Source organism: Sceloporus occidentalis, unplaced genomic scaffold, assembly GCF_023333645.1.
Source record: "Sceloporus occidentalis isolate IW3139 unplaced genomic scaffold, rSceOcc1.0.p SCAF_3, whole genome shotgun sequence".
In the NCBI taxonomy this organism is placed as follows: Eukaryota; Metazoa; Chordata; class Lepidosauria; order Squamata; family Phrynosomatidae; genus Sceloporus; species Sceloporus occidentalis.
In genome coordinates this window covers 69,194,277-69,221,488 of record NW_028316983.1, presented here as the reverse complement: position 1 = coordinate 69,221,488, position 27,212 = coordinate 69,194,277, and the positions used below count along the sequence as shown (strand labels likewise).

At 42.7% G+C, this 27,212-nt stretch overlaps 2 protein-coding genes across 5 annotated transcripts in view; one reads left to right on the top strand and one right to left on the bottom strand.

Annotated features, from left to right (window-relative positions):
• LOC149316159 (cilia- and flagella-associated protein 57-like) overlaps positions 1–16,815 on the bottom strand; it is a 37,515-nt gene extending 20,700 nt beyond the window's left edge. For 2 of the 3 annotated variants that reach the window (XM_089514903.1, XM_089514904.1), the window contains exons 1-6: positions 16,574–16,814; positions 15,790–16,106; positions 13,681–13,970; positions 12,732–12,939; positions 6,556–6,708; positions 4,804–4,943 (exon numbers count right to left, since the gene is read on the bottom strand). In XM_089514903.1, the coding sequence (XP_089371029.1) occupies positions 4,804–4,943; positions 6,556–6,708; positions 12,732–12,939; positions 13,681–13,970; positions 15,790–16,106; positions 16,574–16,730 (1,265 nt within the window). In that variant the 5' untranslated portion in view covers positions 16,731–16,814. Of the gene's footprint in view, positions 1–4,803; positions 4,944–6,555; positions 6,709–12,731; positions 12,940–13,680; positions 13,971–15,789; positions 16,107–16,573 lie in introns of all 3 variants that reach the window. The other variant, XM_089514905.1, reaches the window with a different exon arrangement.
• Positions 16,816–16,923: 108 nt separating this feature from the next.
• LOC149316158 (putative rRNA-processing protein EBP2) lies at positions 16,924–26,958 on the top strand. 2 transcript variants are annotated; one of them, XM_089514900.1, is made up of 10 exons: positions 16,924–16,977; positions 19,159–19,268; positions 19,940–20,023; positions 20,704–20,867; positions 21,558–21,681; positions 23,005–23,094; positions 23,285–23,360; positions 24,726–24,819; positions 25,907–26,069; positions 26,667–26,958. In XM_089514900.1, the coding sequence occupies exons 2-10, from the start codon at positions 19,194–19,196 to the stop codon at positions 26,715–26,717; spliced, it is 921 nt and encodes a 306-aa protein (XP_089371026.1). In that variant the 5' UTR covers positions 16,924–16,977; positions 19,159–19,193; the 3' UTR covers positions 26,718–26,958. The 2 variants fall into 2 exon arrangements, with proteins under 2 accessions (XP_089371026.1, XP_089371027.1); XM_089514901.1 differs by lacking the exon at positions 16,924–16,977 and adding an exon at positions 17,896–18,545.
• Positions 26,959–27,212: the final 254 nt, after the last annotated feature.

Sequence of the window (27,212 nt, the reverse complement as noted above, 5' to 3'; positions counted from 1 at the left end):
TCTGCGATGTCTCTACACTAATGCACAGAGCATGGGAAATAAGCAAGATGAACTCGAACTCCTAGTACAACAAAGCAAATATGATATAATAGGCATCACTGAAACCTGGTGGGATGAGTCTCATGATTGGAATGTGGAAATAGAGGGGTATAACCTTATTAAGAGAAATAGGCCAAACAGGAAAGGAGGAGGAATAGCACTATATGTCAGAGATATTTACACCAGTGAAGAGATCCTGGACATCAATCCTGGAAGCCAGGTGGAGAGCATCTGGATAAGAATCAAAGGGGAGGGAAACAACAAGGGTGTTACGGTGGGAGTCTACTACAGACCCCCAAGTCAGACTGAGGAATTGGATGATATCTTTCTAGAACAGATGACCACACAGTCAGAAAAGAGAGATGTAGTAGTGATGGGCGACTTCAACTATCCTGATATTTGCTGGAAGTCAAACTCAGCAAAATCCTCAAGGTCTAGCAAATTCCTCACTTGCCTGGAAGACAATTTCATGGTCCAAAAGGTGGAAGAGGCAACAAGGGGGTCAGCTATTTTAGATCTGATCCTAACCAACAAGGATGACTTGGTTAATGGGGTGCAAGTGGTGGGATCATTAGGTGGAAGTGACCATGTTCTCCTGGAGTTTGTAATACAGTAGAAAGGAGAAGCCAGGCAGAGTCAGACACGCATCCTAGACTTTAGGAGGGCGGATTTCAGTAAACTTAGAGAAGTATTGAGGGCGATTCCATGGTCAGAAATACTAAAAGATAAAGGAGTTCAGGACGGATGGGACTTTCTCAAAAGGGAGATACTGAAGGTACAATTTCAAACAGTTCCAGTGAGAAAGAAAAACGGGAGGTGTCTCAAGAAACCAGGATGGATGACTAAGGAACTTTCAACCGAGCTAAGTTTGAAACGGAACATGTATAAGAAATGGAAAAAGGGGGAAATCACTAAAAAGGAATTCAAAGAAATAGCAGGCATGTGTAGGGGTAAAGTCAGAAAAGCTAAAGCGCAGAATCAACTCAGGCTTGCTAGAGAGGTTAAGAACAATAAAAAGGGCTTTTTTGGATATGTCCGCAGCAAGAGGAAGAAGAAGGAAACGGTAGGGCCACTGCGTGGAGAAGATGGCAAAATGCTAACAGGAGATAGAGAAAAGGCAGAATTACTCAACACCTTCTTTGCCTCAGTCTTCTCAGAAAAGGCAAAGGGTGCTCAACCTGAGGATAATGGAGCAGAGGACAGAATAGGGGAATTTCAGCACAGAATAAGTAAAGAGATAGTAGAGGAACACCTTGTTAATCTAAATGAATTTAAGTCTCCGGGACCAGATGAACTCCATCCAAGGGTATTAAAAGAACTGGCAAAAGTAATATCGGAGCCATTGGCAATCATATTTGAAAACTCCTGGAGAACAGGAGAGATCCCAGCAGACTGGAGGAGGGCAAACGTTGTCCCCATCTTCAAAAAGGGGAAAAAAGAGGATCCCAACAATTATCGTCCAGTTAGTCTGACATCTGTTCTAGGAAAGATTCTGGAGCAGATCATTAAACAGAGAGTCTGTGAACATCTAGAAGGCAATGCCATAATCACAAAAAGTCAACATGGGTTTCAGAGAAACAAGTCATGCCAGACAAATCTAATCTCTTTCTTTGATAAAATTACCAGCTTGGTAGATGAAGGGAATGCTGTGGATATAGTATATCTTGATTTCAGTAAGGCCTTTGACAAGGTTTCCCATGACATTCTTGCAAACAAGCTTGTAAAATGTGGGCTAGACAAAGGAACTGTTAAATGGATCTGTAATTGGTTGACCGGCCGAACCCAAAGGGTGCTCAACAATGGCTCCTTTTCATCCTGGAGAGAAGTGACCAGTGGGGTCCCACAGGGCTCTGTCCTGGGCCCAGTGCTATTCAACATCTTTATCAATGACCTGGATGACAGAATTGGGAGCATACTTATCAAATTTGCAGATGACACCAAATTAGGGGGAATAGCTAATACCCCAGAGGACAGGATCAAGATTCAAAATGACCTGAATAGACTAGAAAGCTGGGCCAAAGCTAACAAAATGAAATTCAACACAGAGAAATGTAAGGTATTGCACTTAGGGCGGAAAAATAAAATGCACAGATATAGGATGGGTGACACCTGGCTCAATGAAACTACGTGTGAAAGGGATCTAGGAGTCCAAGTAGATCACAAATTGAACATGAGTGAACAGTGTGATGCGGCAGCTAAAAAGGCCAATGCTATTTTAGGCTGCATCAATAGAAGTATAGTGTCTAGATCAAGAGAAGTAATAGTGCCACTGTATTCTGCTCTGGTCAGGCCCCACCTAGAATATTGTGTCCAGTTCCGGGCGCCACAATTCAGAAAGGACATTGAGAAACTGGAGCGTGTCCAAAGGAGGGCGACAAAAATGGTGAAGGGTCTGGAAACCATGCCCTATGAGGAACGACTTAGGGAGCTGGGGATGTTTAGCCTGGAGAAAAGAAGGTTGAGAGGTGATATGATAGCCCTGTTTAAATATTTGAAAGGATGTCATATTGAGGAGGGAGCAAGCTTGTTTTCTGCTGCTCCAGAGAACAGGACCCGGAACAATGGATGCAAGCTACAGGAAAAGAGATTCCACCTGAACATTAGGAGGAACTTCCTGACAGTAAGGGCTGTTCGACAGTGGAATGCACTTCCTCGGAAGGTGATAGAGTCTCCTTCCTTGGAGGTCTTTAAACAGAGGCTGGATGGCCATCTGTCAGGGATGCTTTGATTTGGATTTCCTGCATGGCAGGGGGTTGGACTGGATGGCCCTAGTGGTCTCTTCCAACTCTACGATTCTATGATTCTATGATTCTATACTTAAGGGACTGCCTCTCCCTTCATAATCCGTCCGGCACCCTCAGATCATCGAGTACAAATTTATTGGAAACAAGGAATCCCAAATATGCCTCCACTTTGCAAAGGGCCTTTTCTATAAGGGCTCCAAGGACATCCGCCTGGCGACCTCACTACAGGTATTCAAGAAAACGATTAAAACCAAGCTTTTCCGCCAAGCTTACCACGATATGATATAATATACTGACTGACATGTTCCCTGAAAGAGATGATGTTCTATTCCCCGACTGTATTGTTAACTGGTAATTTAACTGATACGGTAATTGTTATTGATATGCTGAGATTTTAATGTTAGTAACTTGCTTAAAGATTTCTATGTATATGTTGGATTTTATCTAGTCTGTAACCCCGCTTCGATCCAATGGGAGAGGCAGGGAAACATAAGTAAAATTTTATTATTATTATTATTATTATTCTCTAAAATGGTCAAATACAGTGAAACAGACCACAAAGGAGAACAAGGATTACTTGACATAGTAAAAGACTTACCCATCTAATTCAATACATACAAACAGAGCAGCAAAAATAATCTGGTATTATTTCACATAATAAATAATTTATAGTTACAGGAATGTTCATACTACTTGCTCACATTGCTACACAGTGATACCTGATTGTAGACAGAAAGCCATCTATCAGAGCTGCTGGTCTCCAGATGCTTTCAAACTTGCCATAAGTAGCATTGTTATAGGAGCCAACTAGGTTACTGTTTGGAGCAAAGATTATTAAGGGGTTGTACATACGGGTGGCGAAACGCCGCCCCTCTTTGCTGCATATTGTTCCCGGAGCAGCCAAAAAGCACCGGAATGATACGCAACCAGGAAGAAAGTTTCTTCCTTGTGGCGTCATAAGGGCTGCGATGCAGCCCTATGATGTGCGGACACTGCACATTGTGTACGTAATCATGGCAGCCCCCATGTAGACAGGAGGCTGGCACGATGGTAGTGGCGGTATGTTCTAGGGTTCTGAAGCATGCGGTTGCTGCCGCTCCGGAACCCTAGAATCAACGTTGCCATGCCGCTTCCTGCCCATCTGTACTGGGCCTAAATTCATGAAGTCATACACCTAGGGACATTGAAATATGGTATTACCTGCATATCTACTACTGGTTAATATAGTGCTGTTGATAATCATCTGATGTATTCATACACCTCTGCTTGCTGTTAAGTACTGTTTATTTACCTTTCTGCTTGCTTAACTTCCTATAAAGTAAGAGTGGGCAAAATGTGCCTCCCTGGCTGTTCAGTTCTTTTGACCTAAAACTGGACACCTGTACTCCACAAAGGTGTAATCTGCCATTTTAGAGCATTTTGCCTCCTAGGTCTGTTTCAGGTGTGTGTGTGCATTGAAACCAGGACTGCCTAGAATTTACATGCAGTTTTTGAAAAAAAGGCATACCCAAGATCTAAAGGTGTTTGAAATTGCTAATTGTGCTCCAAGCAGGAGTCTAGGGGTATGACTGGTCAGTTTTGGAAAGGCACCCTCTCCCACATGGTAGGTGTGGGATAGATGCAGCCCTCCAGGGTCCCAAGGGAACTTATAAAGCTACTCGGCTGCTAGAAATTTCCCATTCCTGTTATAATTGTACACTGGTAAAGTGTAAAATATCGTCTGCCTACAGGATTTTTGTATGTTTACTATTGTTTTTTTTACCATGTTTAGTAACACAAACATTTTGTATTGACTTGTTTAAATATGTTGCTGGTTTAAGCACTATCTATGTTGCTGGTTTAAGTGCCATATTTACCACCCACACCACCATACCAAACAATTGCTAATAGAAGCCTGTGATCTTCTTTTCCATAAGTTGGTTGCATTTTACAAGCTATACTTTCAATATTTGTATGTATGCAATGTATCACTCTTATCCTTTTTTATTCTCCAGAATTATAGTTGATTATGTCTTATTACTTGGTTTCGTAGTTCCAGATGCGGACAGATTTGTCCAGTGAACAGGTAGCAACAAGGGGTTTGCGAATGCAGGTATCCAAGCCAGTAATAGAAGAAGAATGTATAGGGAAATTCAAGTATTCAAAGCGAGCCATGTCCCCCTAGAGAGATAGGAAAATGTTAGCTAGAAATACTCACATTGCTTCCTAACAAATTTCAGGGAAAGTGAACTTTAATCTATGAAGCAAAGAAAGCATTTAATATGCACTATATTTATCACAGTAAAGGATTGTTGACTAAGGCTGGTTCCATTTATGTATATTTTATTTATCATTGAAAAAGAGAACATGTGAATTTTGTACACCAATGACTACAGAACAATTCAATTGAGAAGGCCCAATCAGAAGTACTCAGTTGGTAAAATAAGTACATGAATATGAATGGAAATAGTACACATCATAGTTCTTGAAAAGGTTTTCTGCTATACAGTGTGCCTGTGCCATGTGCAGGCGCACCTACACAGCTCCAAGCTTACATTGAAGCTGCACAACAATTAAACATATGGTGCCTGTGCCCATGCTGCAAGCATGAATTGCATTAATTGCAATGGAGTGTGAGCATACGCGGAATTCCCCTTACACGGGGGGATCCGGAACGGATCCCCTGCATAAGGGAAGGGCCCACTGTACGTATTTGAAGTAGTTTTCTGCTATACATATTTGAAATACAGAGCTACATTCGATGAAGCACTGGATTGTCCAGATACCACTAGCTTCTCCTTTTTAATGCAGCACTGGTTAGAAATAAATCCCTAGCAAATGATAGAAAAATTAAATTAGACAAACAAAAGTGCAATCAACTTTTTCCCAAAAGCTTTTGAAAAGCATCTGAATATTAAAAGATAATAGGCCTGGCATATAGAATCATAGAATTGTAGAGTTGGAAGAGACCACAAGGGCCATCCAGTCCAACCCCCTGCCATGTAGGAAATCCCAATCAAAGCATACCTGACAGATGGCCATCCAGCCTCTGCTTAAAGACCTTCAAAGAAGGAGACTCCACTACACTCTAGACTAACAGATGTTATGGCAGAGGGTGGGCTGCTGGCAGCTGCATCTTCATGTCAATGCTCCCAGACACAAGACACAAGACCCCCCCACACCCTAACCCCCCCAACAGTTCAATGGTTTTGCTCACCCAAGCCCCCAACATACCTTAGAAACAAGCATAGCCTCTTTCAAAATTGGCTGAAATCAATGCCACTTCATGTTTCAATTTTGTCAGACTTTGGGGGGTTGTGCTGTGTTGTGGGGGCAGCTTTGAGCTGTTTGGGGGTATATGGGGATGACAAAATTCTATCAGAAAACAGTTTTTAATTGTGTAGGGGGTCTGGTGGTGTTCAAGGTTTTTGGGGCTGCACTTTGCTCACTCCTACTGTGCAGTGACTAGTACTTTTCATGTGCACTTGCTAGATGTGGTTACCATTGAAATTGTGACTATGGCAGTATTGTATTATGTGTATTGACATGTTATATTGTTAATCTTTCCTACAAGGGTTTAAGTCAGAATGGGAATGATGTGGTTCGCCAGATGTTGACAGAGTGCAATTGCCAGCATAGCCAGTGACAATAAATGTTGGGAATTGCTATCTAACATCTAGAGGGCCACATGATTCCCACAACTGGTTTAAATATTGCTGAATGATTTATTTTAGCATAGTCATATTGGTAAACTGCTTGTTTTTGCAGTGCATAGTAATCAGAATAAACTCACCTTGGATATTTCAGCTGTTGACATAGAGAGAAAATAGAGCTGATTTTTATTAGTGCTGATAAGGAGAGTCTCTTCTGCAGGACTGAAGGCAATACAAACAACCTCCTGCTTGTCTGACTGATTTGGATCATTGCTGCATTCATCTTGTGGGATCTATAAAAGGAACCAGCTTAGTTGAACTATTGTCCCCATATATACTGTATATACTCATGTATACGTCTAGAAATTTTCACCGAAAAGTTGACCCAAAAAACCTGGGTTGACTTATCCATGGGTCAATGTAACTACTGTACTTTAACTAACACACACACACATACACACACACACGGAGCCGTCCCCTTTCTTTGAACAGAGTGGTAAAAGGTGAGAGTTTTTTGGTGTGAACACCAAAGGTATTTCTCCTAGTCCAATTCAGCTGAAGAATATCTTTCCACAGAAAACATCTGCTTTACTACATTAACTAAGATGCTAACATCTAACAGAAAAATCTTATACTCAGTCTTTACCATCGAGAGTGCCTTCTAATCTACTCTGAAACTTTTGTGCTGGTGAACATAGTTTTTTTTGCATGGGAGACCTACTATGGTCTATAACACAGGATATGGTTTGTCATGAAACGCTCTTGGACTTGGTCACTTGGAAGCAAAGAGATTATGCATTTATCTTCTGTCTCCTGCTATAACTGACTGGTTTTATATTAAATGAAATTTATTTATTTATTTACAGTATTAATAATAATAATAATAACAACAACAACAGGATTTAGTTATATGCCGCCCAATCACTGGGAATCCGGGCGGCTTACAACAGAGGGGATAATTGATGGTTCCCTGCCCTCAGGCTTACAATCTAAAAAGACACGACACAAAAGGAGAAAGGAATGCGGGGGGGGGGGGGCAGGGGATCAGGTCCAGCATTCTTCTCTCCCTCTGAGGCCTGGACCAAGGCAGATGAACTGGAGGGAGGGCTCTTCTTAATCGAGGCCAAGCCCAATGGAGCTGGGCCTGCATCTCTCCCTCCATGGACAGAAGATGACAATTGGCAAGGAGGGAGGGCTCTTCTTCTTCAGGCCCGATAGCATTGGGCCTGCTTTTTCACTCCCTCCCAGGCCTCTGTACAGTAAAGACTGTACTCAAAGAAAATCATCCTCTGCTTTATAGACTATAGCAAAGCATTTAATTCTATAGATCACAAAAACCTATGGATCACTCTTAAAGAAATGGATGTGCCACAACATTTGATTGTCCTGATGCATAACTTGTACTCAGGATAGAAGGCCACGGTTATGACAGAATATGGAGAAACAAAATAGGTTGCAATTGACAAGAAGGTCAGGGAAGGCTGCATTCTAGCACCCTATCTGTTTAACCTGTATGCTGAAAAATAACATACATAAAGCAGGATTAAACTTGGAAAAAGGAGGTGTGAAAATTGGCGAAGGGAACAATAATCCAAGATATGCAGATGACATTATATTATTACCAGAAAACAGTAAAGATTTATGAAAATTATTGAAAAAAGTCCAGGCAGAAAGTGCAAAGGCAGGTTTACAGTAGATTATTAAGAAAAAAAATAATGACTACAGACAGTCTTCATAGTTTTAAAGAAGACAATGAAGACATTGAAATAGTTCAAGCTTTTCCACATTATTAATCAAAGTAGTAACTGTAGCCAAGAAATTAGAAGAAAATTAGAAGGGCAGCTATGAAGGAACTAGGCAAAATCCTGAAATGTAAAAAAAATAAAAATAAATCACTAAATACTAAAGTTAGGATAGTCCACACCATAGTATTTTCTATCTCTATGTATGGTTATAAAAGCTGGACAGTGAAAAAAGCTGATAGGAAGAAAATAAACTGAGTTGAGATGTGGTGCTGGAGAAGAGTTCTGTGGATACCATGGACTGTCAAAAAGACAAATGAACAGATCACAGAGCAAAGCAGGCCTAAACTCTCCTTAGAAGCAAGTATGACTAAACTGAGGTTTTCGTACTTTGACCATACCTTTAAGAGAAAGGTCTCACTACAAAAGATGGCATGTGTGTTGTGTGCCTTCAAATCATTTCTGACTTATGGCAACCCTAAGGCAAACCTATCATGGGGTTTTCTTGGCAAGATTTGTTCAGGGGAGGTTTGCCACTGCCTTCCCTTAAGGCTGAGGGAGTGTAGGGTTGCCATATCCCGCCCCCCGGCGGGACAATCCCGGTTTGGGCGGTGCCATCCCGGTCCCGGTCCGGTTTGGCGCCCAAACCGGGACGGCCCCGCCCACCGCGGCTACCTCCGCTGCCGCGGCGGCTCCAAGGCCTTTCTGAGGCCTGGGGCGAGGCCGGGGCGATCGCCGCCGGCCTCCTCCCCTCCTTCATGGTCCCAGCCGGGGCCAGGAAGGAGGAGAGGCCGCGGCGATCGCCGCAGGCCTCGTCCCCTCCTTCATGGTCCCAGCCGGGGCCAGGAAGGAGGAGAGGCCGCGGCGATCGCCGCAGGCCTTGTCCCCTCCTTCATGGTCCCAGCCGGGGCCAGGAAGGAGGAGAGGCCGCCGGCCTCCTCCCCTCCTTCATGGTCCCAGCCGGGGCCAGGAAGGAGGAGAGGCCGCGGCGATCGCCGCCGGCCTCCTCCCCTCCTTCATGGTCCCTGAGGGTCCCAGGAACGAGGCGAGGCCCCGATCCTGGCCTCCGATCGTGGCGGGGCCCAGGCGGGGAGGGAAAGCCTCCTTAAGTGGAGGCTTTCCCTTGCCGCTTGGCCTCCGCTGCGATCGCGGTAAAATGTAGGACAGAATTTTCAAATGTAGGACACACTTTTTGTGTGTCCTACATTTGAAAATTTTGTCCTACATTTTTCCCGGTTTCGAGGTCCGGCACTATGGCAACCCTAAGGGAGTGTGACCTGCCCAAGGTCACCCAGTGGGTTTCATAGAGAGCTGGGAATCAAATCCTGGTTTCCAGAGTGGTAGCCCAGCATTCAAAGCACTATGTCATGCTGGTTCAGAGACGATAGTACAGTACTTGGTAATATGGAGGGCAATAGAAAAAGAGGAAGACTGCACACAAGATAGATAGATTCAATCATGGAAGCCATGGGCCTGAGACTGTAAGACCTGAGCAAGATGGTTGAGGGTGACTTAGAGGACTCTGATTCATAAGGCCGCCACTGGTCAAAGTTGACTCAAGGGCAGTTAACAAATACTAATTTAAGGAGTATACTATGTGTATTTTAGTTCTGTTGGTTCCCTCACTTCTTACTTTCTCCTCTAATGCAAACGCTACAGGTTCAGCACGCAAAAACAAGGCATAGGGTCATCCTATCATTTCCCTGACCAAACTACATCTCATGATTTTTGGCTCTAGATACATGTATATCTGAGAAAGAGTGGAATGTAACTTTGCAAAACACCATTTAAAAACAACCACTGAGCCAGTTAAAATATACAGTATTTTCATGATTTTAGAAAATGTTCTTCCTTCATATTATTTTAGTGGCATGCAGCTTTGTTCTCCTCAAATAAATAAGTTATTTTTGCCTCTAACTCTAGTGCAGAAGTTCACTTCACTGCACTAACCATGCTTCAGGTGAACTGTACATTTCCCACTTTCTCTTTAAAACTGTCCCTGGTGGTACACGGTGAAATGTATCTGAAATTTATGCATGTACAGTATCTCTCATACACAAACACACACACACACACACGAACATAAATGTTTAGAAATATAAATGCTTGATAACTTTACAAGTAATAGCCAATCAATTCTGTACACACCTGGCTTTTGCTGGAAGCCAGCAGAACTGTTTTTTTTCCTGAACAGCAAACAAAGGTTGGCATTCTGTTAATGACATATGCATGTATAACTTGCCCTACAGAGGCCGGGCAAATTATTCACCACAGTACAACAAACACGTTCTGCTGACAGCAGCAAAAGTTGTACATACAACAATGTTGTACAGCAGTGCAGTTATGCAATCCAAACTGTGGTTACATATTCCACATTGCTTATTGTACAAGGGCATGTACAATGGGTTGTACAATGGGTTGTTCAATACTGTTATCTTGCACTGGGGCTGTGCAATGCAGGTGCAGTGTATCTCTGCTTGTGGATATTTATATTATGCTGAAAGGACATTAATTAATTAATTTATATATACATATTTCAGTATTTATATCCTACCCTCCAGCCAAAAAGGCTCCCATAGCAGCTTATAAACAGACAGTTTCTTGTCCAAAGGCTTACAATCTAAAAAAAGACAGGACACACAAGGAAATGAGGATTGCAGTGGGGGGAGAAATTATGTTCAGTAGATGCTGGCTTTGATTCTGTCTCTATAGAAGCCACAATAGTGGCAGCTGGGATGAAGGGAAGGACGTTCCTCAGCTGCTGTGTCTACTAGGCATGATGGAGGAGTACCTGTCTCTTCTTCTCTCTCTCTGAGGCCATAACAGTGGCAGTTGGGATTGGGGGAGGCTTTCATTAGTTGCTGGGCCTAAACATAGAGCTGTGCCTGCCTAGTCTTTTCTTATTCAACTGTCATCTGGGCCTCAGAGGGAGCCATCAGGCAGACCCAGCAACATCTTGGACTGCCTGAAGGAAGAGGCCCCTCCCTCCTCAACTGTCATCTCGGCCTCAGAGGGAGCCATCAGGCAGACCAGCAACATCTTGGACTGCCTGAAGGAAGAGGCCCCTCCCTCCTCAACTGTCATCTCGGCCTCAGAGGGAGCCATCAGGCAGACCAGCAACATCTTGGACTGCCTGAAGGAAGAGGCCCCTCCCTCCTCAACTGTCATCTCGGCCTCAGAGGGAGCCATCAGGCAGACCAGCAACATCTTGGACTGCCTGAAGGAAGAGGCCCCTCCCTCCTCAACTGTCATCTCGGCCTCAGAGGGAGCCATCAGGCAGACCAGCAACATCTTGGACTGCCTGAAGGAAGAGGCCCCTCCCTCCTCAACTGTCATCTCGGCCTCAGAGGGAGCCATCAGGCAGACCAGCAACATCAGGGACTGCCTGAAGGAAGAGGCCCCTCCCTCCTCAACTGTCATCTCGGCCTCAGAGGGAGCCATCAGGCAGACCCAGCAACATCAGGGACTGCCTGAAGGAAGAGGCCCCTCCCTCCTCAACTGTCATCTCGGCCTCAGAGGGAGCCATCAGGCAGACCCAGCAACATCAGGGACTGCCTGAAGGAAGAGGCCCCTCCCTCCTCAACTGTCATCTCGGCCTCAGAGGGAGCCATCAGGCAGACCCAGCAACATCTTGGACTGCCTGAAGGAAGAGGCCCCTCCCTCCTCAACTGTCATCTCGGCCTCAGAGGGAGCCATCAGGCAGACCCAGCAACATCAGGGACTGCCTGAAGGAAGAGGCCCCTCCCTCCTCAACTGTCATCTCGGCCTCAGAGGGAGCCATCAGGCAGACCCAGCAACATCAGGGACTGCCTGAAGGAAGAGGCCCCTCCCTCCTCAACTGTCATCTCGGCCTCAGAGGGAGCCATCAGGCAGACCCAGCAACATTAAGGACTGCCTGAAGAAAGAGGCCCCTCCCTCCTCAACTGTCATCTCGGCCTCAGAGGGAGCCATCAGGCAGACCAGCAACATCTTGGACTGCCTGAAGGAAGAGGCCCCTCCCTCCTCAACTGTCATCTCGGCCTCAGAGGGAGCCAGCAGGCAGACCAGCAACATCTTGGACTGCCTGAAGGATGAGACTTCTCCCTCCTTTAACTGTATTTTTATTGTATTAACGATTTTACTGTACACCGCTATGATCATCGCGGAATAGCGGTCTATAAATAAAACATATTATTATTATTATTATTATTCTGAGGCCACAGCAGTGATGGTTGGGATGGATGGAGGGCCTAGGCACAATGCAGATTTTCCTGCCTGTTCTCCATTTGAGGCCATAGAAGTGGCAGTTGAGATGCAGAGAGGGCCCTTCCTCGCTGTGCTTGGAGCTGTGCTGTCTGTTCTTCTCTCCCTTTGAGGCCACAATCTGATGTTAGATTGCAGACAACACTTATCAAATTAGCAAGGATGGTTCCATAGCAGAGTGGATACCTGTCTTACCATTTGCACAGTTGGCATGTCAGCATTCCAATGAATTTAATTTTTTCTAAGAATCACTTTTATTTACTGTTACATTCTAGCTTATAATACAGAAAGCTTCATAACAGTACATGATATAACTCAGGACTCTTACCTACCCTTATTTCACGGCTTTCTCTGTACCCTTCCTTCTCCTCTGACTTCTCAAAAAGTAGAACAATTCCTGGACCAGCTGCACAAGCAAATCCCTTGGAATACGCAGCAACAGCAGAGACACGGGGAAGAGATGTTTGCTGTTGTGCTTCTCCTTCACAAACCATTTCACTCGAGTATTCAGGAGAAGAGGCAGCAGGGAACTCAATGAGGCTGTAAAAAGAAATTGGTTAAAAAACTGGCACCATAATAAATAAATTAAAAAAAATCAGTTGAGTTTCAAATGTTAGTTGCGTATTGGGCAACCATTATTTTTCTTTGTTATATCTTGTTTTCAAAGTTGGCGAAGTCCTAGTATTAATACCAGATTCTCTGCAATCATTTATGATTTTAAAGTTTTAATTTCTTAGTAAACATGCTTTACATCCTAGGACTTAGTACATCTATTTACAGAAGTCATTAACACTTCAGTTTAAATATGTATGTGTGTATGTGCCTTCAAGTCACCTGTTGAGTTATGGTGATACCTTTAGGGTTTTGAGGCCCAATATATTTCTCTCTAAATAACTTTATTTAGACAGATTTTTGTAGACTATTTTGTTAAGGTTTTTTTTTTTTTATCATTCACCAATCTTGCAATTTAGGTAGACAGTTCCACTTTACAATAGACATTAGACTAACAGTATAATCCGATCATGTCTGTTTAGAAGTAATGTATATTCTCTAACAGTTTTCTCAGTAGGACCTCTAAGTAGACAATATTTCTGAGTGGACACACTATCTTACAGTTAGGTGTATATATAGGGCTGCAACACAAACGCTTGTAATTTGTCCTAGGTTATCAATGTAGTTATGACCAAGATACAACTTTAATCAGGATCTGGAGATGTCAAACACATTAGCTTATGGAGCGCATTGGCTATTCCAGGGTCAATAGTTTAAACATTACCTTACCTATCTGTTGATTCTTGTCCTGGTTCATCTTTTGCTACTTCAGAGGCTGGCTCATTGTGCTCAATACTGGTCTCCCAGCGTAGATCGCCGGAATCAAATAATAAGAGTTTGCCTGTGTCTGTGCCCACAATCACCTTCTCTTCAGAGAGCCAGGCATGGGATAGGTAATTTTGAGCCTCTCCCCGTAGAAAATTGGTCTGTTTTAAGGTTCCCTCTGTGTATCTGAAGAGTTTAAAAATCCCATTTCCTGTAACACAGACTTGAGTGTTATCTTGGGGATTGAAGCTCACCTGAAAAGGAAAGCATAATGAAAATATTGTCAATTGTGCATAATAATCTTCATCAAGTCATCATCTGATTTTTTTTGTTTTAGACAAAAGATTATCATAATATATAGAAATAAGCAAGCACAAACAGGACTGTTTAAACCAGAACACTTCAGAGATAGGTATCTTTGTGAAAAGATACTACACTTAATTTCAAATATTTACCAGTACCTTGGATTTTTCTCTACAGCTAATGCCAGCTCAGACAACAGAAAGCAATTCTTATTCATTGTTAGATTATCATTCTAAATTCCAAGAAAAAGGAAAAACGGTCAGGACTCTTTTTCTTGGGATACTACACAAAGGATAGTATAACATACTAAAACGTTTAACTAATCTTAGGAAAGATTTATCTACTTAAAATGGCTTTGTAGGCGGGTTATAGACCGCCCATTTGGGGCGGTCTGCACCCGCCCCTTTCCCCGGTGTATCGGGGCCTCAGCGTGCAGAGCGGCAGCCGCTGAGGCCCTGATCCGCCGCTTTTCAGGCTGCGGGGAAGCAGCAAAACGGGGAAGCAGCAGCATGAGCACCTCTAGCCATCATAGGTCCTATAGCAAAGACCATCAGGGTGGCCACTGACAAGCCACCATACACACTTGGGGCTTCAAGCCCCAAGGACACCCTGCTGCGGAGGGGAGAAGGAGAAAGGGGCCTCTTGGCCCCTTTCTCCATTGCTTCGCTGGGTGCAGCCGTCTGAAGGCTGCGCCCAGTGAAGCAAAGCACCGCCGCAAACCAGGAAGGAGCTTCGAAACGGAGCTCCTTCCTGGTCTGCAGAAAGGGCGCCCTAGGCGCCCTGGCACGGACCGACGACGTCACGTCCGCGCCGCCCCGTGTAGAGGTGGCGCGGTCGTGATGTCGTCATGGTGGCCCCCATGTGGAAGGGGGGCCGCCATTTTGTACGGACTCAGTCTGTACTAGGGTTAGGGGGGTGCGGAACCACCGCACCTTCCTAACCCTAGTACGGACTGAGTCCGTACTTTAATGGCGGTTTGTAACCTGCCATAGTTTCTTTTAAAAAAGTGTCACTAACACCTAGAGCGGAAGCCAATTTTTCAGAGTGAGAAAATATTCAACACTTTTTATTGAATGCTGTGATCTAATTGAGGCAACACTATCTTTCATATAAAGGATAGATATACAGTATATTCTATTATGGATTGGATCCTACATATTTATGAGGAAAATAGTCTATTGCTCCATCTTGCCCAGGGGGAGTAACTGGATGGGGAGCTGCATTGGCATTCTAGAATCTAATACTGCACTGGTGGTGCAGAGCTTAAATGCCAATACTACAGGTTCGTGCTGCCAATCTCTTACCTTGTCTAGATAGATACATTTTAAATAAGAATGCCTGCTGATGGGCTTGCCATTCAACTGGTCCCTGGCTTGGTAGACCTGGCTTGGTAGACCTTAATAGACCTGGCTTGATAGGTCTTCCCTCTTTGTTTCCTTTTAGCTTTGTTCTATGAGCAAAAAGGCATCAGTCTCCATGCCTAGCAGGTGGGCCAGGCCCAGCATTACTACCTGCCATGAATCCTTGAGAGGTTACTACCAGAAACAAAGTCACCCGTGCCAAAGACTACAGGTGCATGAGCACCTCTAGCCATCATAGGTCCTATAGCAAAGACCATCAGGGTGGCCACTGACAAGCCACCATACACACTTGTTAGACACATGGCCTTGAGCCCAATTCATCATATGCATGATAGACCTTGAGCATTATATAATTGTGGTCAAGAACAGGCGCCTACCCCACAATATTAGTCTTTCTCTTTCAGCTTACCTGATAGAGGGGATTGTTCTGCGTATCAACCCTAATAATTGCCATTGTTCTTTGCTTTTCCCACATCCAGTAGGCAAGATTTGAATCAGGAGGTCCTGTCTGTGCCACCAGATATTTGGAATCAGGGGAAAATCCCAGACTGATGAATTCTAGGACAGGGAAATCAAAGGTATTCAGGACCTTTCGTTTCTTGCATGGGACAGAGGAGAGTTCATAAATTGTGATAGTAGGTTTATCCTGCAGTGTCTCTGAAATAGCCAGATACCGTCGATTTGGGCTAATGGCCAGCGCAAGCATCCCTTGGCTTTTCTCTGAGCCTAGAAAGCACACACACAGAGACACAAACAAGGTTTCTGTGAGCATAACATGGCAACATGAAGTGTTCATGATCTGGAATGACAATAAATTCACTACTTACATAGCCTTTCATTCATTTTAAAATGCTTGAAGATAAAGTAAGTCTTTAGGAAATCATTACAGGTACAACTCAGTTAACAAAGGAGATGTATTCCTGGACATTGCTTTTTTAACAGAAACTTTGGTCCCAGAGACAGAAATAGAGGCTGCATCCACACTGGAGGCATAACCCGGTTTGGCACCGCTTTAAGTGTCTCGGCTCAAGGCTATGGAATTCTGGGAGTTGGAGTTTGTTGTGGGGCCCAGAGCGGAGCCTTGAGCCAAAAAAAGAGTTAAAGCGGTACCAAACCGGGTTATATCTCCAGTGTGGATGCAGCCTTAGGCCTCCTTGAACTACAGACCCCGGGATCCCAGGAGGGAGGCTTACCTGGGATGAACTTCTGCCATTTCTGCTCTATGTGGTATTTGACGCAGCTGTTCCCCGCCGGGTAGACGATGATCTGCTCGTCGAAGAAGCAGATGTTGTTGGCCACGCGGGACTGGAAGCCGAAGATGTGGAGGGCCTGGGCCACAATCACCGACATTATGGCCGGGAGAAGAAAGGAGAGCCGGCGAGGAAGTAAGGGGCCTCGCTTTCCTCTGGAGGAGGAGGAGGAGGAGGAGAAGGCAAACCAGAGCCGGTCGCTATGGCAACGGCGTCCCCGGCCTTCCTTGCCCTCTTGAAAAATGGCCGCACGGAACCGGAAGTGCCCTTAGACGACGTCATCGAGGGGCCGGAAGTAGCGCTGTATGGTGGCTTCCTCGTGTTTGGTCAGAGAGGCGAAGGTTGAGGTGAGTGAGGAACTGTGCTGAGCTGCTTTTGGAGTGGTCGGTCCCAGGTGCGAGGGACTATAGTTCTCCATGTCTAGAGGGGGCTGTGTCTGGCCCTACAGCGAAGTACTGCATCACCCAGAATCCACAAAACAAGGAAGATAGGGGAACCGCCTTCGCGTGGATCCCAACCCATGGCTCCCCTCCGAGACCCCCTGCCCTCCACTGCTCTGCTCGGGGCCTGAGTGAGAACTCACACTCGCCGCCTCCTTCATAGAGCTTTGTGAAGAAGGAGACCCCAAGTTGAACATCAGTCAACAGTGCCATGCGGCAGCTAACAAGGCCAATGCGATTTTAGGCTGCATCAATAGAAGTATAGCGTCTAGGTCAAGGGAAGTAATAGTGCCACTCTATTCTGTTCTGGTCAGGCCCCACCTGGAATATTGTCTCCAGTTCTGGGCAACGCAATTCAAAAAGGACATTGAGAAACTGGAGCCATGTGTCCAAAGGAGAGCGACTAAAACGGTGAATGGTCTGGAAACCATGCCCTATGAGGAATGACTTAGGGAGCTGGGGATGTTTAGCCTGGAGAAAAGAAGGTTAAGAGGTGATATGATAGCCCTGTTTAAATATTTGAAAGGATGTCATATTGAAGAGGGAGCAAGCTTGTTTTCTGCTGCTCCAGAGAACAGGACCCAGAACAATGGATGCAAGCTACAGGAAAAGAGATTCCACCTGAACATTAGGAGGAACTACTGACAGTGAGGGCTGTTCGACAGTGGAACAAACTCCCTCGGAGTGTAGTGGAGTCTCCCTCCTTGGAGGTCTTTAAGCAGAGGCTGGAGGGCCATCTGTCAGGGATGCTTTGATTGTGATTTCCTGCATGGCAGAATGGGGTTGGACTGGATGGCTCTTGTAGTCTCTTCCAACTCTATGGTTCTATGATTCTAAGTGATGAAGTGGCATTTGTTGTTGCTGTTGTTGTGAGCCACCCTCCCGTCAGTCTTGACCCATGGTGACTCTGTGGATGAGACATTTCCAAGACCCCCTGTCCTTCACTATTCTGCTTAATTCCTGCCAAGCCATACCCATGACCTCCTTAATAGAGTCCAACCATCTAGCATCCCTTTCTTTCTGTTCCCTCCACCTTTCCTAGCATCATTTCCCCCCAATGAATCCTTCCTTCTCATGATGCGTCCTAAGTCCGACAGCCTCAGTTTTGTCATCTTGGCTTCCAGGGAGATTTCTGGATTGATCTGCTCTAGGGCCCATTTGTTTGTCTTCTTGGCCATCCATGGTATTCTCAGCAGTCTTCTCTCGCACCACATCTCAAATGAATAGATTTTCCCCCTTCCCGCTTTCTTCCCTGTCCAACATCTGTACATGGTAGAGGGGAATCCTATGGCTTGGATGATTATGACTTTAGTGCTGAGTTGTATATCTTTACACTTTAGGATCTTGTCTAGTTTTTTCACAGCTGCCTTATTTTCTTCTGATTTTTTGATTGCAGGCTCCGTTCTGATGGATGTTTGATCTCAAGGATGGGAACTCTTTGACTATTTTGGTTTCATTATCTATGTTGAATTTTTGTAGGTGTTCTGTGGTCATTATTTTTGTTCTCTTCATGTTCAGTAGTAATCTTGTCTTTACACTTTCTACTTTGAAAATGATGGTGGCCTGTAATGTTTTCTATATGTATTTGGAGAAAGCAGTCATTTAACATAGTCTGGGTTTGGTTTAGAGCAGAGACAAGCATAATCTTGTGAGACTGAAACTGAAAGGGTGAGGTTTTTTCGGAATCTAGTACTGCATCTGCACAATGTAGTTTGACACTGTTTACACTACCAGTTCTCAATGCTATGAAGTTCTGAGATGTGTAGTTTTGCAAGATATTTAGTCTGACAGGGAAGATGAAATATCTCACAAAACTAAAAATCCCAGGGCTCTGGGGCCACAAGAAACTGCAAGTCCCAGGATTCCTTAGCATGGGGCCATGGCAGTTAAAACAGTGTCAAACTGAATCAATTCTGTAGCCTCGATGTAGTGACAGATGTACTTTTTCTAGACTGCATTTTTTCATGTTTTGCAACTGTTAATGGTTACAAGAGGTGCCAAGGAGGGGTTATATCTAGGACCCATACTCCCTTTTCATTTTGTGTTTTTGAGGATGAAATATGCTTTCTGTTTTGGCTCCTGGTGCAGCTTAGTTGACTTCAGTTGTCATAAAGCAGTGTGTGATGCCCCATGTGGAAATGGATGAGGATTTGTCATCATCGTCAGATTCGGAAGGGTCTGTTATCACAGACCGCGAGGTAAGTTTAGAACTGTTTTCATTCATGCTGTACAGTAATGGTGGCAGCAGGTCACTTTTTCTCTGGTAGGATAGGTGGGCTAGGATTACATAATAACATACAAACTAGAGATTTGAAGGTCTGGAAGATGTGGCTGAGTTCCATATCAGATTTTGATTTGTAGTGATAAGTTTTTCTTTTCATATATTATTATGAAAGGCCACTTCTTCATTTTGACAAGAGCGAGGATGCTAAATTGTAACATCAGCTTATTTCATCTCACTCACAGTGAGTTTGTGATAAGAGATTTGAGTCAGGGATTTACTGGGTTATCCTGTTAGCTACTATGCTGTAGCAGCTCACAGTTTAAGATTAGAGAGTCGCACTGCCCATTTGTAATGTGAGTGTCTGGCTTTAAACCAGGAGTGAAGATGCATGGCCCTTTAGACAGTGAAGTGCAAGTCTCTTCACTCTTTAAAGTCAGCAACAACAATAGAAAAAGAAGTTGCAGTCCAGCCACATCTGGAGGGCTACATTACTTCCTTGTTTAGCCTCTTTCCCCTTATTCTTCTTTGTATGTGTTGTTTGCATATTCCTTTCAATTATCAAAGGGATGGGTGGATTAATGTCTTTGATATTTATATATGGTGATACTATCCCAGAAAATTAACAGGTAACATTTCCTCATGTAGCTCCAGCAGGCATTTTCTAAAGGCTCACTAAAACCAGGCTTAAATGTTGTGCTAGAGGGACGACCAAAAGCTATCAACAATGTGGTGAGTGCTATATGACACTGGAATGAGATTGTATGAATAGTTCAGCTTCTTTTCCTAGTGAACCATTTTGATCATAAAAGAGCTTTAACATTTATCAAGGATAAAGTCATTGCAAATAAACTATTGAGTTCAGTTTTTGCACTGAACTGGAGTGCTGTCTGTAAAAATGTTGCTATCTATCTGGCTACGTATAGCAAAACTAGTGCAAAATATTCTGTAGGATATAAAAATATGTTTAAATTGTTTGTTTTTCCTCAAAGACAGGAAACTCTATATGCTGTCATGGTTGAGGCAGAACCATCTTTGTGTTTATAAATGCTGCTTATATTTTAAAAAATGGTATTCCCTTGAATAGGAAACAGTAAAGATAGTGTCTAATGTCTAGTAGGAATCTGATTATCTGAGGGAACGTTTACAGTACAAGATCTCGTTGGTAGATTTAGGGATGGGTGGGAATTATTCAGGGTCACATAACTGTTTTGGTTCATGTGATAGCACAGCCATCTCCCAATGTGCTGCTGAACTATAATCTCCATCTAGCTTGCCCAGTGGCTGAGGATGTTGGATAGGGTTGTAGCTCAACATGTGTTTAGGGCACTAGGATGGAGAAGACTGTACTAATCAGCGTATGCAGGGTTCTGTGTATGGCTCTTATCCACACATCATATGATCTTTCCTAGAATGGACTGAAGCAGTGCTTGTCTGAGTTCCAAAGGCACTTGGACTGGGTTGAAAGGCTTGATGTTACCTCTTATCTGGCAGCAGATGTTACAAGTTCAGCTTCTAAAACATTTGATAAAGATGCTGCTGATCCTGAGGATGACTTCAAAAGAGAAATGAGTTTGTAAGCTTTTCTCTTGTAGAGATTTGGTCTGTAGCTGGAAGCCTAATGTGTTGTATTTTCTTGAACCTCTTGCATAACAGAAGTTGTATCTCTCGCTTACAACATTCTTATATGTATAGTGCTGACAGTTCCATTGCCCATAGCACATACGTAAAAACCTAATGACACATTTGCCAAAATGCAGTTTGTAGTCCCATTGAATCTATAGGAATTCGGTATGTTCACATTTATATAACTTCCATTGACTTTGTGAGTCTGCTTTGATTAAGATTAGCAATTGGATTTAGACACTGTCTGTATCCATATACTTGCAGTAAGTTTGAAAATACATACTAAATACAGTGAAATGTTTTGTGGCCTTTTTTATTTGCTAGATTGCAATTTATTTAGAAATTGAGTATTTTTTTCTTGCATGTTGGTTAGCGATAGCCATAAACGCACTGAAAAGTACAAATCTGTATTACTATTGTTCCAGGTTTGCCAGAACAGTCTTTGGATATACTGACTGGAATAATATTTTTTTGATAAGAAAAGTGAGGTGATAGGACCAGATCTTATTTTAAATATATGTTTATTGTGGCTATGTCATAAAGCCCTAAGTCTGTTCAGTCACAGTGCCAGGATATAGAATGTTTAGCTGTGAACTGTATATAAAAGTTCACTAATATTGCACTCTTTTGTTTTCCTCAGTTACCATCAAGCCCAAGCATCTGTTCTTGAGGCCTTACCTCGACTACATCAGCTGAAAATTCCTACCAGGCGTCCTGATGACTATTTTGCAGAAATGGCAAAGTCTGATCAACAGATGCAGAAGGTAAGATTTATCACCCCTCGCATTTAAAAAAAATATAGCTCATACAATAACTATGTTCTTAATCTAGATGGTCACTTATAAAACTGAGCCATTGATGTTTTAGATCAGTGGCTCCCAACCTGTGCTCTGTGGAGCCCTTAGGGCTCCGTGGAGCACTTCCCAGGTGCTCTGTGGCCACTCCAGGAAAATGAAAGAAATAAAAATTGAATGAAATTAAAGAAGAAACAAAAAGTAACACTACTCCTAAACACCATGAACTTGTAAGACATAGGGTAGGCCTCTTAGGGATTCCCCTGTAGAAACTGATGCTAAAAAGGGCTTCATGAGTCAAAAAGATTGGGAACTCCTGTTTCAGAGGAACACAGAAGAAAGAAGTACAGGAAAACAGAGCTTCTGAAAAGTTATTTTTATGTACACAGAGTATCTGATCATTAAGTATTATTAAAATTGGGTATTGGACATGCTTTTCAGTCTTCCTAGTTTGATCATGAATTCCTCAAGATGCGTGTTTACTGGAATGGTGATTGGCCTTGCATAGAACATTGCACGTTGTGAAATGAGAGATATGAGATAATACTGGAAATTCACCACAAACAATAATTGAAGATGTTGAAGCAATTAACCCTTTGTGTATATACATCTTCTCATAAAATTACGGCTGGCAAACAGGTATTTGCTCCATGCAGTTGAATGAGCAAATAAGCAAAGGAGAGAGGGATGATTAATAATAACAATCAGCATGATAATAATTACAACCCCCTTTTAAGCACTTGCAACTATCTATTCAATTAATGTAGCTACACAGTTCTCAACTGTTCCCATTTATTAGTGTCCTGACTGATAGAGTCATAGGATTGTAACGCACTAAAAATATCAGTTTGTTGTGAATCAGAATTTCATAGTCAGACATTCAGGAATCTTTCATCTGCATGTAAAACATATTGATTGCTTTTTCTTTTTCTTTTTAAAAAATATTTTTAATGATCTATTAACACACACATAATGGTAAATATATAAATCATATAATAGTAGTACAAGACTATTTCCCTTTCAAAAAACCAAAACAACAAAAATAAAGAAAAAAGATAACAAGTATTGACTGCCCATTTCCCAAGACAGTGTATCCCTTAACTCTTTCCCCCAATCCTTTCATATATAAACTTCCTATATTCAATTCACTCTTAATTTTAATGCCTTATAACTAAAACAGGAAGAAAAAACCCACCGTTTCCTTATACTGTCATCCCTTTCTTAACCTAAACAAAATCAAGCAAACTTCAAAGCCTGCTGATGCCACCTCCTTTGTTGCTCTTTCTTAATTAGATTCGGCAAAAACTGAAGAGCAAACAAGAAGCGATGGAGAAATCTGAGAGAGCTAAACAGCTTCGTGCTCTGCGAAAATATGGCAAAAAGGTGAGCACATTTGTGACAAAATCAGAGATTCTTCCTTAAAGGGGGGGGGGGAAGAGTTACATCTAACTACTGGATTCCTTAAGTGTGCTTTTTGGGAAAGGTATCTCTCTGTGGTCACAATAGGGAGCATTTTGAAAAAAGATGAATTTGCAGAGAAGAACAATGTCTGTGTTCTGCTTCATGTTAATAGGTACAAACTGAGGTATTGCAGAAGAGGCAAAAAGAGAAGTCCACAATGTTGAACGCCATCAAGAAATACCAGAAAGGTGAGTCTCTCTCAACCCCAACGCTCACCACTATGTTTTAGCAGAAAAGTGTGATCCTCTGTGATATGAAAGCAAGAGCTTGTGTTTTCAGGAAGACATTTAGGAGTCTTTATTCACTGCCACAAGCAGAAGTAGTATACAGTGAGCCCTTTGCATCTGATAGGGTTTGATTACAGGACCCCTTATGGATATCAGAATCCATGGATGCTCAAGTCTCATCAAACATAATGGCATTGTGGAATGGTGTCCCATATATACAATTGCAAAATCAAGCTTTGTTTTTGGAATTTATATTGTTTTTGAATATTTTCAAGGTGTGGATGGTTAAATCCATGGATAAAAAATCAGTGAACAGAGAGGGACAACTGTAAAAAGGGATGTGCGTACTGTGAAGATTGTTTAGCAGATAGTATGTTGATCTGGTTTCTGAATTTCATGCTCAGAGTGGTCTAAGTGGATAGCATGTGTATATTTCTTAGTTTCTCACATGTAACTGTAGATAAAAGGTATATACACACCATTGTTTGCTGATCAGGGAGGCTCAGATAGGTAGTAGCCTTCAAAATGATGTAATGGTTTATGATGTTTTATTAATCCTCATGGTTTTGTACTGACCAACAGTTGTTTTTACAAACTTCTTGTTTTGTATTCTGATAATCTAGTTACATTAGTTGACAGACATTGGCTTGTCTTGTCTGTTCTAAAATGGTAGCTTGGCATCTTTATTTTTAAAATTCTGGATATATTAATATATTCTGAAGCAGTGCATTAGAAATTAAAGTTACTCTCCATTAGGACCCCAGGAGTAGGAATGTCAGAAAAGATACGTTACATCCCTCCTCCTTCCTTTTTTGAAACAGCAGTTATTATGTTATCTTTGTGGCCAGATAGAAGCATTTTTGACACAGTATGTTCTGACTATATATTACTGCCCGGAAAAAATAGGGGAAACCACCTTTCCCTCCCTAACTGAAAAAAAACCTCCATTCCCCCTCACCTTCCCTATCTAGTTATGATCTAGTTGCTTCGTCTCTATAAATTCCACTGTCCTACTCTATTTACTAATTGGTAAATCAAGAATTATAATAAGCTGTCCATGGTTGGAAATCTGGGGCACTCCAGATGTTGCTGGACTTCAATTACTGTCAGTCTGTGTTGAGGTAAAATTGGAATAGTAGTTCTTCAACATATGGAAGATGGCATATTCCCCAGCTGTCCTCCAGCCCATGAACTCTGTTAAAAATATGGTAGATCGTTTTAAAAGTGCATGTGTACCTGCCCTCTTACATATGCATTCTGGGGGATGAGGCCTACTTTTATTGAGAACTTCTACTGAAGCTGTTCTCTGTATTGCTTTTCATGCAGGTCTCTCTGACAAACTGGATTTCCTGGAGGGTGAGAAGACATCAGCTCCTCAAGGAAAGAAGGAGGGTACTGGAGGCCAACTAGTAAGGAAAGGGTAAGACCTAGGAAGTAGAAATACTTCCCAGAAATACTTGTATTTATTTTGTTTTGCCATAAATAGGCCTTCTGTTGAATAATTTCTTGTTCTCTTTAGTTGTCCACTTGAATTCATGGGATAACATAATCTTGCTTTTTTAATTTTTTGGTAGAACAAAAATTCACCAGTTAAAAAGCATATCCCTTAGTTTTGTATGGCAAATTTCATCACAGTTGGGAAAGGAGGGAGTTTTTCAGTTCTCACAATATATGTATACACCATTGCCTTCCATTTTAAATCTTGAAGTTCAATTCTAGTTTTATTTTTTAGGGAGGAAGGAAGGGGAAGAGGGGATTAAAGGTGCTGCCATATTTCTTCTCCCCTCCTTACTTCTTCCTTTTTATGCTGCAAGAGACACTGATATTTTTTAAGGCTTCTGGTTCTTAGATTCATTAAGGGCTTGTTTAAAGTAATTTCATTTGAAAAGACCTGTTCCATCATTTTAAATGCTTGGGACTAGCTGTACTAGTGAGCAAGATGTATCCTCTAAGACTGAATTTCTCAAGACCTAAAGGCCTGTTACAGACTGCCAAAATAAAGCTGCTTCGGGTCTCTTTGGAGGTATGCTGCTTAAATGATGCATGCATCCTAAGAATCCAGAAGCTGCACCTAAGCTGCACTCGAGTGCTTAAGAATGGAGTGTGGCTTTGGCGCGACCTCCGGACTCTTAGGACTCATTCATCATTTAAATAGCATACCTCCAAAGAGACCCGAAGCAGCTTTATTTTGGCAGTCTGTAACAGGCCAAAGTCTTGTTACTGTGGCCATCTTTGTACATAGAAGTTACATATCAACTGCTGGCTTTCAGTATTCCCACTGTGGCATCATTTCCTTGCTGTGGAATGAGTAGTATATTACCATTAAGAATATGTAAGAATGGGAACATTTTGTACCCTGTGGGAGTGTGAGAGAAAGTGCTGCTTATAATGAATTCTGGCAGTGCTTGGATATATTTTTTGTGAGAAGAGATGTGTTGAAGTGTCTGGAGAGAGGTGGGCAAGTGCCAAATCATGATGGATGTTTTTTTTTTTTTTTTTGCTTTCAGACCAAATGCAAAACGACGCTACAAGAACCAGAAGTTTGGTTTTGGTGGTAAGAAGAAGGGGTCAAAGTGGAATACCAAAGAAAGTCACAATGATGTATCCAGTTTCCGTGCTAACAAAGCCCACTACAAGGGGCCTGGGAAAGGAGGAAAAAAGAATGCCAATGTAAGTACCTTCCAAGGACAAGAACAAGGGAATAACCTTGCTAAAATGCAAAGTAGGATGACTGTTCTGTTGTTGTGTGCCTTGAAATCATTTCCAACTTATGGTGACCCTATCATGTGGTTTTCTTGGCAAGTTTTTTCAGAGTTGTTTGGCCATTGCCTTCCTCTGAGGCTGACAGTCTGACTTGCTCACCCAGTGGGTTTCCATGGTGAAGTGGGCATTCAAACCCTGCTCTCCAGAATCGTAGCCCATTGCTCAAACCACTACACCACACTGGCTCAGGATAACTATACTATTTACTCAAACTTAGTAAAAAATTTATTGTTTGACTATCCTGATATGCCTTAAAGGACCTAACTTGATCAGACGGCCTGAGAAACCCATATGTGTCACCTTGAGTTTTATGGTAGAATAGTACAGTAAGTAATAAATGTGAATTAACATCAACCATCTCAGTACATCTGGCTACAACTGCACTGCTTGGGGAGTATTCGTCTTAGCATGTGGCTTCTCCCTTTCTCTTTCCTTGGTTGTTGTAAGGCTAGGTGAATGTGATAACCTATGTGACTTTGTGTTTATCTTTAATTCTCTTTACAGAAGAGGCCTGGCAAAAAAATGAGGCAGAAAATGAAGAACCGTTCCCGATAAGGAGTGAAATGGACATTTCTTTCCCCCCCAAGTTCTGAATTCAACTGATGTTGACTTTCACCTATAAGACCATTTAGCTTATTATGGAAGCAGCAGCTGGTTCCACCTGACACTGAGTACACCAGTATTTATATAAAAAAGACTAACCAGATACTTCCTGTCGCCTTGTTTTCATACTGGCTTGATCTTTCTAGAGCCTTTTTATGTGAAATAGTGGATTAAAAACACTTTTACAAGTTTACCACTCCTTCATTTTGTTATGTGACAGATCCATTCTGGTTTGCTTTGAAAGGGTCCCAGGATCCTTCCATTCACTGGTCTATTCAGATGGAGCAGCTTTGTACTCTCACAATACTGAAGTAGTAGTTCCTACACTATTTCCTGAGGGCAGTGGTCTCATCCCTTTCTTCATCAGAGGAAACGGGAAACTGATGTGAAAACAGCATATGCTCATAAAAACAGAACTTCTGGCCGGGAAACATATTGTCTTGTCTA

What these genes read in the sequence shown, in the direction of transcription:
- LOC149316158 (XM_089514900.1), top strand. Translation starts at nt 19,194, where the DNA reads ATGCCCCATGTGGAAATGGATGAGGATTTGTCATCATCGTCAGATTCG. An exon ending in TGCGAAAATATGGCAAAAAG is followed by an intron (nt 23,095 to 23,284) that starts GTGAGCACATTT and finishes TCATGTTAATAG; the next exon opens with GTACAAACTGAGGTATTGCA. An exon ending in CATCAAGAAATACCAGAAAG is followed by an intron (nt 23,361 to 24,725) that starts GTGAGTCTCTCT and finishes CTTTTCATGCAG; the next exon opens with GTCTCTCTGACAAACTGGAT.